At 36.4% G+C, this 13,435-nt stretch overlaps 1 protein-coding gene across 1 annotated transcript in view; it reads left to right on the top strand.

Moving 5' to 3' along the window:
- NYAP2 (neuronal tyrosine-phosphorylated phosphoinositide-3-kinase adaptor 2) overlaps positions 1-9,889 on the top strand; it is a 206,372-nt gene extending 196,483 nt beyond the window's left edge. The window contains exon 6 of the mRNA XM_028150870.2: positions 9,662-9,889. Within this exon, the coding sequence (XP_028006671.2) occupies positions 9,662-9,889 (228 nt within the window). The remainder of the gene's footprint in view (positions 1-9,661) is intronic.
- The last annotated feature ends 3,546 nt before the right edge of the window (positions 9,890-13,435 follow it).

The raw sequence follows: 13,435 nt of genomic DNA, 5'->3' as shown, positions 1-13,435 counted from the left end.
ATCAGCTTGTCATTTAACCTGAGTCAAAGGGCTAAGAATTCTGAGACCACAGAATTCAAAGTATTTGAATCCTTGAGACCCCATGGACTCAAAGACCCCCATGTCTGAGGGAGGTGTTTTCAGCTGCAGAACATCCAATACTATGACTCACATGGCATTGAGGGCTGTATTTGAAGGTAGATGCTTCTTGGGTTCAAAAATCCCAGTATATATATCCTATTTAATAAAAGAGAAACGTGCAAATTGACCATAACTCCGCTATGCCCACAAGCCACACCCACCAGCCAATAAGGAGCGAGTATGCAAATTAACCCAACAAATATGGCAGCGGCCACAGAGCTGGAGAGAGCAGGAGGCTTGGATTGCCTGCAGCAATGGAGGAAGCCAAGCTTTCCACCCACCCTGGCCTGCCCTGGCCTCCGCTCAAGGTTACAAAGTTTCAATTATAGAAGATAAATAAATCCCAACAAAAATGGCAGCAGCCACAGAGCTGGAGCCAGCTGGAGGCTTGGGTTGACCCTGGCGATGGAGGAAGCCAAGCTTTCTGCCTGCCCTGGCCGGCCCTGGCCTCCACTCAAGGCTACAAAGTTTCAATTATAGAAGATAAATAAATCCCAGATATCAGGGCCTCTGCTTGGGTCGCCAGGGGACGTGGCTGGCCTGCAAACCACCACAGGCCCCTTGCCCAGGACACCCCACTCCCCAAGCAAACCCCCTGATCCGGGACACCCTTCAGGGCAAACCAACTGGCCCCCACCCATGCAGCAGGCCTCTATCCTATCTAATAAAAGGGTAATATGCAAATTGACAATCAATCCAACACACAAGAAGGCTGCCCCCATGTGGTCAAAGATGGCTGCCCCATGTGGACACAAGATGGCCACCACAAGATGGCCAGCAGGGGAGGGCAGTTGGCAGGGACCAGGCCTGCAAGGGAGGGCAGTTGTGGGTAATCAAGCCAGGAGGGGAGAGCAGTTGGCAGGGACCAGGCCTGCAGGGGAGAGCAGTTGGGGGGACCAGGCCTGCAGGAGAGGGCAGTTGGGGGGAACCAGGCCTGCAGAGGAGGGCAGTTAGGGGTGACCAGGCCAGCAGGGGAGGGCAGTTAGGGGCAATCAGGCTGGCAGGGGAGCAGTTAGGCATCAATCAGGCTGTCAGGGGAGTGGTTAGGGGGTGATCAGGCTGGCAGGCAGAAGCGATTAGGGGCAATCAGGAAGGCAGGTAGTTGAGCAGTTGGGAGCCAGAAGTCCTGTATTGTGAGAGGGATGTCCGACTGCCCTTTTAGGACCTACCTATATTGGGCCTAAACGGGCAGTCGGACATCCCTCGAGGGATCCCAGATTGGAGAGGGTGCAGGCTGGGCTGAGGGACACACACCCCCGTGCATGAATTTTGTGCACCGGGCCTCTAGCATATATATATATATATATATATATATATATATATATATATATATATTCCTTTCCTGAAAACACTCAGAAAACACTCAGAAAGCATTGAACTTCTAGTCTTCTCTTTGTTTATTTTTTCATTCATTCCATGAACATCTATTTCATACTTCCACTGTGCTAAAGGCTAAGGAAGTGAGGATTAACAACCGAGTCCCATCTTCAAAAAACTTACAATCTATAGGGAGTAGAGGAGTTATATATTTTTGTGTCTACTTTGTAGTTGATCTAAATTATTAGTCTTCCCAACAAACATGAGGTCTTACTGTTTTCATTTTACAGGTAAAGAAACAAGGTGTCAGGAAGGTTAGGTGACTTAGCCCAGATCTCACAACTAAGTGGTAAAACCAGTTCATGTTATCCATTGTATCCACCTATACTGTCTCCTAAGAAAGAAGGAAATAAAACATGCACACAAAAATAGGACTATTGTTATTAAAGAGGGATGGTATTGGAAGACCTTGGCATCAGTTATAATTGTCACTGTTTAGCAGGGAAGTTAAAACCAATATATGCCCTTGAAAGTGACTTGTGACCCAGGGCTTGATTAAAGGATGTCACTGTAAAACTGAAGAGTTAGGTGTTTTCTTCATTTTGCAGACAGAGAAAATGAGCAAGCTATGTTAACTTGAAACTCTAATTTGTCTTTATACCCATGCAATTGTAAGACTTACTAACTTATGTTTAAAACCTTTCTGATGGATGAGTTTTACATAATTGATCATGCAAGCAAGCACAGATGTGTAAAAACAAATAACATATATGGTTTAAAATACCAACACATAATGTTTTTCATTACATGTCTAGTAATTGATCAGAAGTGGCACACTGAGGGGGGCGGTCTTAACATGCAGAAAAAGAAGGGTGGGAGTTAATACATACTCATAGTGTTTCATTCAAAAGCAACTCTGCAATCAAGACATGCTTCTCATGTTATCAATATATCTATCTCTAAAAGCTAAATTTAGATGTGAAATAAACACCACAATTCCAGTACATGCCTCAGGTGTAAACTTGTCTAACAATTATTTCATAAGACATAGGTTCTGAGTCAACATTGCTGATAAATGAGCAAGGATCATAAGAGAATACTTAAAAATATTTAATCAATATATCAGACTTAAAGGTGAAAAAATAATGCAAAAATCTATGCTAAAAGCAAAAGCTATACCAAAGGTGGTATTATTTTAAGCAATATCATCAATGTCTAAAAGTTAGGGGCATTTCCTACATAATCTTTAATTCTCATAATATCTCATGCATGAAAAAATGGTAAATAACTTGGACAACATCACAAAAGTGAGATCGAAAGCCAGGGTCAAATGTGCATGCTTACGTTATCTGTTCAAATAGCTTCATTCTGACCTTGATACAAAGGGGAAAAAATCTTTAAGTGTCCACTCATCTTCCTGGCTTTGAATTTGTGCTTTTAAAAGTTCAATAAGTAATGTTTATAATAATTCTAAAGTCAAATGGATTATTTAAGTGGACCTTTTAAATGTTTGCCATATAAAATACTATGATATTGGGTCACCTGTATGTGCTTTCAAAATATCAATTATTATATAACCAAGAGTAAGGCTTTCTCTTTGTATTTATATATTAATACAAAGAGAAAGCCTTACTCATTCAAACCAAAAGACTTTTTTTTCTGTGTAATGATCAAATAATATGGATTTAATCACTTTTGATTTGACAATTAAGTAATAACATGATTGTGAATTTGCTGACCCATTCAGTTTATTATAACCCTTCCATCTCAATGTTTTGTCAATTTCAAAAAGATTTTTGAGTATCTATATTATATAAATCTGACTCCTTTTCAAAATATAGTTGGAAAAAAATAAAAATAATTCACAAAAATTATTTTTTTAAAATGTTCTTGAAACCAATTTTCTATAGAGCAAAACACCACTGCAGGGTTATTGAAACAAGGGTTTGACCAAACCTCTAATCTAGAGAACTTAAGCCAGGTTATCTACTTATTTCTTTAATTCCAACACCTCTATTTCCTTACAATGATGGAATCATAAAATGTATCGTTAACATGCCAAATAATTTGTCTAAACTAATTGTCGGAGCTGATTTGACATCTAAGTCTCATCTTTATAATTTATCTAATGAGCCAAATTTGATATGAAAAATATATGAGGGCATATAAGTCAGTGCTCTGGGTTTAGTTTTAGAGCCCTTTTTATAATACCAATAGTGATGCTATCTTTTTTTTTTTGTCTTCAATCAGGCAGTTTTAGTAGATACATATTTTAAAGGTGAATTATATTTACTAGTACTTGGTAGGTTAGCAAACTTATTCAGTATAGGGGAAGACAGTAAATACTTTAGGCTTTGTGGGCCCTATAGTCTCTGTCCCAACTACTAAACTCAATAGCATCAAACAGTCATAGACATCAACAAATGGGCATGTCTTTGCCAGGTAAAACTTTATATACCCTGACATTTGAATTTCATATAATTTTCATGTGTCACAAAATAGTATTTTGTTTTTTTCAACTACTTAAAAATATAAAAATTTTTGCAAAAAACAGGCAGTGGTATTTGGGAACTGGGTTGAAGGTTGTCAACCTCTGTTACTTTGACGATCTCTGTAAAAAAGCTGTGGTGCTTATATGTTTGTTCTTTATGTAGTTTTGGTTAATAATGAATCCATTTCTCTGACCACTGAATGGGAGAGGGAGAACATTTTCAGTGAGAGGGTTAACACCTCTGGCTAGCCTCAGGACCCTTAATGATAGGGACAGCCCAGATGTAGGTGACTCGCTTCCTCCCCTAATTCTTGAAGAAGTGGCTTCCCCTTCTTGAATCACACCAGCTGTCCTTCATGCCATTTCCTGGATACATTTTCTGTAGGATAAGGGAAAATTTCAGAGAAATGTGGTAACTCCTGTTTCATTTTCAGCCAAATTAAAGTTCACATTCCTTCCCCCCCCCCCCCCGCCGACTTGCTGAAAATGATAATTTCTCCTAAAATGGGTTATCCAGGTGGGAGAAGTTGGCACAGGAGAGAGCATGGAACTGATAGACTTTTCCCCTCAGAGCATCTGAAAATTAATATTGATGCATGTCTATTGTTTAAGACATTAAATTTTATTCACAACAGTCAAGGCTCACAGCTGAACTTATTCTGAAGCCAACAAGGCACATGCTTGATATTGCCCCCAATCTTCCAAATCTCTGAATGAAGGATTATCATTTATATGCAATCTCATGGGGCACGAAAGTCAAAGCCAATAGAGACATGCATGCTTGTAGTAGTTCTATTCCGGTATCATTTTTAATACTGAAATGCTCCAACTGCTTATTTCAGTATATGTTTTCTCTTTATTATTCACATATTTGGGAAAATGGAATAACTTAAACAAATACTATAGAGATTTATTTTTGGACAATATTACTGTTCCTTTGTACTTTGGATGGGTCTACTTGGTATTGGGAAGTACTTAGTTTATTTTTTAGGGAAAGTAATTAATGAAATAATTTCAAGACTCCTCACTTGTGCTATTCCTGAGGGGTGGAAGGGCCAGAAGACAGGTCATTAACAATGTGTCAGACTTTATAGTTTCTCAGTCTCTTTGTACATTTTACTTCACTGCTTCCTACAGCCATGTGAAGTATGATGGTCCAATTTACATAACATACATGTAAAGTATGTACAGTATACATGAAATATATATGTGAAGTATATAGAGTATATGTAAGTATATGTATATATGAAATATATGTATACAACGTCTATATAAAGTGCGTACAAGTTCAGAGAGATATATGACTAGAATGTCACAAAACAATTGAGATCCCAAAGTCATTTAACTCTTTCTATTACACCATGTTGTTTCCATCTAAAGAATGGAAGCTATGGTTATATATTCTTTGGAAAGAATTGAGTCCCATATTGTGAGATATATATATATATATATTTTAAATTTTAAATATAAAAATATCTCAAAGAATGTACAGAGGTTTCTGTATACCTCACACCCAGTTTCCACTATTGTTAATATGGTACATTACCATAATGCATTTGTCACAACTAATGCATCAGTATTGATGAATTATTGCTAAAGCCCATAGTTGGATTTCCTGTTACAGGATGCCACATCAATTAATTTTAGTCAGCATCTCTCCTTTCATTCTCTAGACTATGACAGCTTCTTGGACTAAGCATTTTTTGTATGACCTTGAGTGTTTTGAGGATTGCTGGACTGATATTTTATAGAGTATCCTTCTAGTTAGGTTTGTTGGGTCTTTTTCTCATAGTTACATGGAGTTATGGTTTGGGAGAAGAAGACCACAGAGGTAACTTGCCTTTCTCAACACATCAATAAGGGTGCATACTCTCAATATCATTTGTTACTGTTGATCACCTGGTTGGGGTAGTTTGTGTCTGCCAGGTTTCTTGACTATGAAGGTACTCTGTTCCCCCTTTCATACTATGCTCTTTGGAAAGAAGTCAGTGTGTGTAGCCTATTCTTAAGGGGTGTAGATCTATTATTTACCTCCTTGAGGAGGAGCTTCATTTGATTTTATTTCTATGGACTTATGAGTAAAGAATATTGCCTCTGATGAATCATGTTAGTATTAAAATCTTATCCAAAAGATGTGTGTTAATATTAATTGAACAATTGTTTGCGATCGCCTCTCAAGATATACTTACTTGCCTGTGTATGATTTTATTTCATTCCTTCATGGTATACATAATAAACACATTTGGATTAAGGACAAGAAACAAGGCCACTTGATTAAATAGCTAAACTAGAAGAGTTTATTTACTGGGCTTAGTTTCAAATTAGTTGTAAATCTACTCCCAGAGTTCTCTTAACTCCAGGGGGAAGTGGAATGGGATTATATAGCTAAATTTAAATTGGATATGAAGAATTTGATAATAAAACAAAAAATAAGAAAGTATGAAATAATTCCTGGGTAGCATTCTTAATACACTTCATATAATTTCTAAACATACTATTTATTTTGTCTAAATGAATGAATTAAAGAATAACATCTTACTCTCAGGATGAAATGTAATTTTTAGACACATTTTAGAGAATTTGGCCATGTAAACGGCCATAGTAGTAACATTGGAGTTCAACCTGGGTGAATTAAAAAGTAAGTGTACCCTCCAGAAGATAATATTTAAAAATGTGTAGTATTTAAAAGTAAATTCTATATCACACTTGATATATTTGTAAAAATATTTAAAATGTTGAAAAATGTAATTGGCTGTTTTCTAACAACCTGTCTTTGAATTCTTAGAATATTTACTAGTAACTCTCTTTTATGGGTTGGACTATGCTTTCTTGTGGAATTTGTATTGAAATCTGGCCACCAAAAGAAAATAGGTTAATATGACAGGGTCAGTCTGAAAAAGAAAAAGTGGTTGCTTTTCTTCTATTGATGTTTTAAACTAAATCAACCAAATGAATACATAAGTATTCTAAAGTAAAAATGTAAATAATATGAAAAACTATACTTTATAACTTCACTCTTAAACTTCTTTTTAGATTTTTAAAGAATATATTATTCTTAACAAATTGACATACTTACACAGCATAAACTTCTCATGGACTAAAACCACATACTTATTATAGGTGTGGTGATATGGTTATGCACATATGAAATATTATGATAACTGTGAAATATATTGGTGTGAGAATTAAACCAGGAAAATTATTTTGCAGTGACATATAATGATTTGCAGCCTAAAGTATTAAAAAATAAGTAATAAATGAGTGAATGGTTGTGAGAAGCAGTAAATACAATGCAAATATTGAAGTAATGCTATAAATATCTTATCCGTAGTGTTTTCTAAGAGGCAAAAAGACTGTTAGTGATGTTGGCATCTATTCATGCATAACATTTTTTTGGGGAGCTCAATCACTGTTCAGCATGTTGGGGCTACTGCGCTGAATGAGATTTGGGGCCTACCTTCTGGGAATTGGGTGTTATCAATTCCATTTATAAGTTTATTGTCATAATAAATTTTGTTTGTATTTCCACCATTTTAGAGTTACTGTATTTTTATTGCATAGATTAATTTATAAAATATTATAACCTTTTTGAAAAATTTCCAAGCAGCTTTGGCAATCTCCTATTGGGACAAAAGCCTGTTGGTTATATTAACTCTTCAAACACACAGGATTGCATTTAGAAAGTGAATACCCATGGTCAAGGTCCTGAACTAGGAGCCAGAGGACATCAAAAGGCATAAAACACAGCTCATCCTTTCAAGGAATTTTATATTAAGCTAGGCACATACTAGTACAAGAACTTTAAGAGTATTATTTTGGGGATTCTGCTAAATCGCTTGATTTTGTTTTATTTGATAAGCACTTTTTACTGACTCATAAAGCCATAAATATATTTGCATTCAGAGTAGCATCTGGGAACAGTAGTACATACAACAATAGCTATTATTATAATTTCTAAAGAATATTTAGGAGATAAAAGCATGATGTAGTATAAAGAATATTCATTTTCCACTCAAACATATCTGAGTTTCATATATCTATATCACAACTAATAAGCTGTGACCTTGATCTAGTGCCTTAAATTCTCCAAGAGTCAGTTTGCTCATTTGTAGTATGCAGATAAATCCTAACTTTCAGTGGATCTGGGAGGGTTTAATGTGACGCATATAGAGAGAGCTCTTTGCACATGCTTGACAGAAAGTGAGTGTGGAAAACTAGGTATTTGTCAGTATTAAAACAATAATTCTTGGTCAATGCCTTAAAGTGACTTCAGCCCTCATCGTCCCAATATGCCAAGTTTGTGGCTTCCATCCCCAGTCAGGGCCCATGCAAGAATCAACCAATGAATACATAAATGAGTGAAACAACAAATCAAAGTCTCTTTCTCTCTCTCAAAATCAATAAATAAAAATGAAAAAGCCACTTCACTTTCATTATGCAATTTAATCCTTACAGCACTTCTGAAATTGAGATATTATCAATTCAGTTAATCAGATAGAGAAGCCAATAAGTGGAGTGCGTAGAGGAAATTTGACACACCTAGGATCTGGATCCTCATCCTTTAGCTCTCGGTCCTGCCCTCTCCATAAAAGATTAGGTATTTGATATTTCCTTGTTCACACCAAAAACTATGTGCTTGACTTTTGTAAAGATATAACTTCTTGAAGTCTTAATGTTCTCATCTTAGTACAATGAGGGCATTGTGCTAATTTGCCTTTGAATCCTTTTCAGTTCTGTGTGTATTGAGAATCAGTGTAGTATAGTTGTCAAAGGCATGGGTGTTGGAGATGAACTCTGGGGTTCCAATCCTAACTGCCATTCCTTGGCTCTGTGACCTCAGTCAAGTTACTATATCTCTCTGTCTCATTTTACTCATCACTGTGAATAATAAATAGTACTTTCTTCAGAGCATCATCATTGTGAGGAATAAATGAAGTATGCTATGCATAGTACTTAGAATGGGATATGGTATAGAGTAAGTGATAGGTAAGTATTTGCTCTGATTATTATGCTAAAAATGTAACATCAAATTCAGAAACTCCAAGTGAACTATTTTACCCTTCCTACTTATAAAGCAGATTTGCTACATAATTAAGTGTAAACTTCCCCATCCTGGGTTAATGGCTTAATTACATTGCTGTCTTTAATTCTATATGCTATTTATAAACAAGCCCATGTTTTATTTCAAGAATGCAAACGTTCATTAAAATCCATAAAACAGACATATTGAGACCTATAAGACAATGGGGTCAATATAAAATATTTGGCAAATGGCTTAAAAGGATAAAAACAGTTTTATTTCTACATTGTGAACTTTTACAACATACTGGAAAATATTTATGCCTAAGTTATCTATAATAATAAAAGGGTAATATGCTAATTAGACCAGACGTCTTTCCAGATGTCATTCCGGGTGTCCTTCCAGACAAAGCTAGTGGCCGGAGGGAAGCCCGGGTCCCGGGTGCCAGAGGGAAGCTGGTGCTGACAGCTGGGGGAAGGAAGGCCTACTCTTGCATGAATTTCATGCATTGGGCCTCTAGTTGTTTAATAATATCACAATGTTTACTAATTTAAGTAGAAATTTTATTTATAGTTTCCATACTTTAATTTTGCTTTGTAAGATTTTCAAGCAGCTGACATTTTTAAAACAACTACTGGCACATTGCAAACAACAACAAAAACCTGCTTTCATTCCATTCTTTTGTTCTGTATTCACTCTTTCTTTTTTGCTAGGTGGCATGCATGCAGTGGGTTCATGGAGACCATACAATGCTTGAGATGATTGAGAAAAAGCGTTGCTTGTGCAAGGAAATAAAGGCTAGACAAAAAACGGAAAAGGGCCTTTGCAAACAGGATAGCATGCCTATCCTGCCCAGCTGGAAGAAGAATGCAGGTGCAAAGAAGTACAGCCCTCCACCCTATTCTAAACAGCAAACGGTATTCTGGGATACTGCCATATGACTGTGTACAGGATGGCGTGAGCTCCACATGACTTAATGTGAAGAGGGAGGTCGACTCATCATGTGCTAAGTAACTGTTAAGTATCTTTTCTGTTGGAATGGAACATCAGCACTTCCTTGGAAAACTCATGGGAAGCTGCGCTTACTCATGGCAAGTGCAAAATAAAATGTATATTTCCTTGCAATTAAGGCACACTTATTTATCACGGATTATTTTGAATCCAGGAAGAGATTAAGATGTACATATTTTACTAGTTTATGGGTGATACCTGAAATAATACACAATATGCGTATATAAATGACAGAAATATCAAGAGTTTTACTATATAATATAATTTTGGTATTAACTGGTTTGTTATCTTCTCTTTTGTATATGTAATCCCTTGATGCCTTTTATTATTAAGTTTGCAGTTAAACTATTTTTTCTGCCCATATTTGTCTTCTGTACAAGAGCTCACAGCTCTAAATCATATTCAATCACACTATATATGATCTGGTGCTAGTAAAGTATAAGTTGAATATCATAGTCATTAAGAAAACATGTTGTTTAGTAAGTTTTTAAGAGTCTAACAGGGAATGAATGCAAGCGTGATGCTTAATTTGGATGTCCACATTACATCCACACCAACATTTTTGCTACATTGGCTTTCTAAGAATTTCTCTTGAACATCATCTTGATACTAAGCAATGGTTAGTCAGATTCCACATAAAGTTATTAGGATATCTTTGGACATCCCAGCAGAAAATATTTCCTTCAGAACTGACATTAGGGACACCCGTCCTTGCATCATTGATCTGATTGGAGGAGACCAGGGTTCACTGTGACAAGGGAAGCAACAAGGAATCAAAAGCTAAATAAAGAGTGAGACTACATTCAAGAAGCTGAGACCTGTGGCATTGCAGCCACTGCGATCACTATTTCTAAGTAACTTCTCATGTGTCTGTTTGTACCCCCCTCCCCCCAGAAGATGAGAAATAAATATTTAACCAGGTGCGTTTATAGATTTTAGTACACTAAATGTCAATCTTCCTCAAAATTTAGGTCTATTAACGAAATGGTATTTTCTTGTACATTTTTCACCCTAGTTATCACCACATTTTTAGGTCACAATCTTCTGTGCATGAGTATCACACCCATTCCCACTAATTATGACACCATGACCAAAGAATTATGACCACTTGTTTATTTCATTTTCTTTCAAGGAAGAAACAGGAAATGCAGGGGATTGGGGACGGGGTGGATTCAATTTTATGAGGTGGTAAAATTTAAGTTAAACAAATTATATATATCTTTTAAGAATAGCTTGTTAGTTGAATATAAATATTGCCACAAATGAATAAAAAGGAAACTATCACATATATTTTGTATATTTAAATTACTATTTATGCTTCTTAAAATTGACAGTATGTGGTTCTTTAACAATCAATTGAGTATTATATTTCTGAGAGACAAGGTATGTGTTTGAAGTTATTGTCATAGTGGTTTTCCTTGTAAGGGTTTTGACAGCAATAGTGCAGTGTTGCTCAATAAAACCAAATATAGCAGGAGTTAGGGAACTTTTGTAATCTATATTCCTAAAAATCTAGTAATACTTTATCAGTAATAGTTCCTTTCAAACCTTTGAAATCTTATAAGATAATTTTTTAATATTTTATAATTAATGTATATTTTGATGTCCAATTAGAATTCTGAAAAAAAATAAGGAAAAAGGTAAGTGGGAGCATGTGTATTTGTCATGTGTGCACATGTGTGCGTGAATGAGGACTCAGTGGGAGAACTGTGTACATAAAATGCTTTCTAAAGTTTTAGGTTTTGCTTGTATACCTGAGGTGGTAAAAACAAAAAAAAAAGCAGAACCACAATTTCAGGAAATCTCAGAGGGATCTTAAGGAGCTTAAATAAACCCTGTTGCCATATTTCACCAGTTATGAAACACAATAAGTCATGGGACACAAATCTGAGTGATAGAAATGTATTAAGATAAAATCAAAATTAAAATAAAATGTATTAATAACCTAAGTTGTTATGCTGATTCAAGTCATAAGGACCACATACACTCAAGTCAATCAATCAGACATAAGACATCAGTTCTTAGCATCTTGATTATGATCTTGGTTTATTTGTCTATTCAGGCTCCATAGGGTCATGATTGGATAATTCCCTTGAACCTTATATTTAGGTAACATGCGTAAGTGCGTTTTTCAGATGCCGATCTTTTCCATATTTCTCTGACTTCAGCAAACTTTTTTAATACTGGCCATTTGTCAAGAAGGAAACAGAGGTACTGACATGATTTGGGCTAGATTTAGCCATTCCCATTTATTCTGCCCAAGTTACACTGTTGCCACGTTTCACCTACTCCTTATTTTTATTTATTTTTAAATACATTTTTATTGATTCCAGAGAGGAAGGGAGAGGGAGAGAGATAGAAACATCAATGATGAGAGAGAATCGTAGATTGGCTGCCTCCTGCACCCACCACACTGAGGATGAAGCCCGCAAACAGGGAGTGTGCCCTGACCAGGAATCAAACCGTGACCTCCTGGTTCCATGCTCACCCACTGAGCAACACTGTCTGGACATCAGATACTCCTTTTTTAAAATAAGTTATTTTCTAGAATGGTAACTTGTTTGAAAATTTCATCTTAGGCCATTGTTTCCGTTTAATTTCTCTCAATCTTACTTTCAGTGGGAACTAATGGAAAGATCTAGAGAAGCGGCTTCATGGATTTTGGCTCAAGAACTGTTACTATGTGCCTATCCCTCTGTCCGCTCTTGCTTAGCCTGTATGGAAATAGCAAGTCTATAGTGGGTTTCCTCTTAGTATATACTTCTTTATGTGGAGGGAAAATGTGGATAGGACAAAAAAAAAAAAAAGGAGCTTACTTTCTCATGGTTGTCAATTAGGACACTTCAGTCTATGACTTTGGTTAGAAGATGAAAAAAAAAAAAAAATCCACCTCCAGCCAGGACAGCATTGAATGGCAAAGCTCATCTTTTTTTGCAGTGCCAAAGAACAGGTCTTATCCTGGCATGGTTAGCAGATGGAAAGCATTCAGACCTATGAAAACATGGTCTTTTCACAGCAAATGTTAGAGACACAGAATTTTATTGGCTGTCAGCCAGATGCTTTTATATGTGAGAAACTTAGCTGAGAAGAGACAAATCAAATCCTGCATTTCTGCGCAATCCCAGTAGCCAGCACACTTAGAGGTCTATCAGGGGTTCTTTATGGAAACACTGCCCCCTTTGCCCTGTGTTCATGCTGTTGAAGCACGTGTGGAGTGAAAAGTGACTGATCTGTGTCAGTGACTGATCTGTGTCAGTGAGCGTTGCTATCCTCCCATATAAAATTGCTGGGAGAGTGAAACAAATCAAAGAGTGGGAGGTTAACATTTGTAGTTTTACAGAATATTCACCTTCAAATACATAGCAATTGTGTGGATACAACCAGACAGAACTGCACTTTTCAAAATAATGACACCGGGACTTCAGAGACGCTGAGGTTCCAGAACGTTTCCTCTGACTGCTCTGGAGAGGAGAGAA

The sequence above is a fragment of the Eptesicus fuscus genome, chromosome 11, assembly GCF_027574615.1.
Source record: "Eptesicus fuscus isolate TK198812 chromosome 11, DD_ASM_mEF_20220401, whole genome shotgun sequence".
Taxonomy (NCBI): Eukaryota; Metazoa; Chordata; class Mammalia; order Chiroptera; family Vespertilionidae; genus Eptesicus; species Eptesicus fuscus.
The sequence above is the reverse complement of the archived record's forward strand: the minus strand, read 5'-3'. Positions and strand labels throughout refer to the sequence as shown.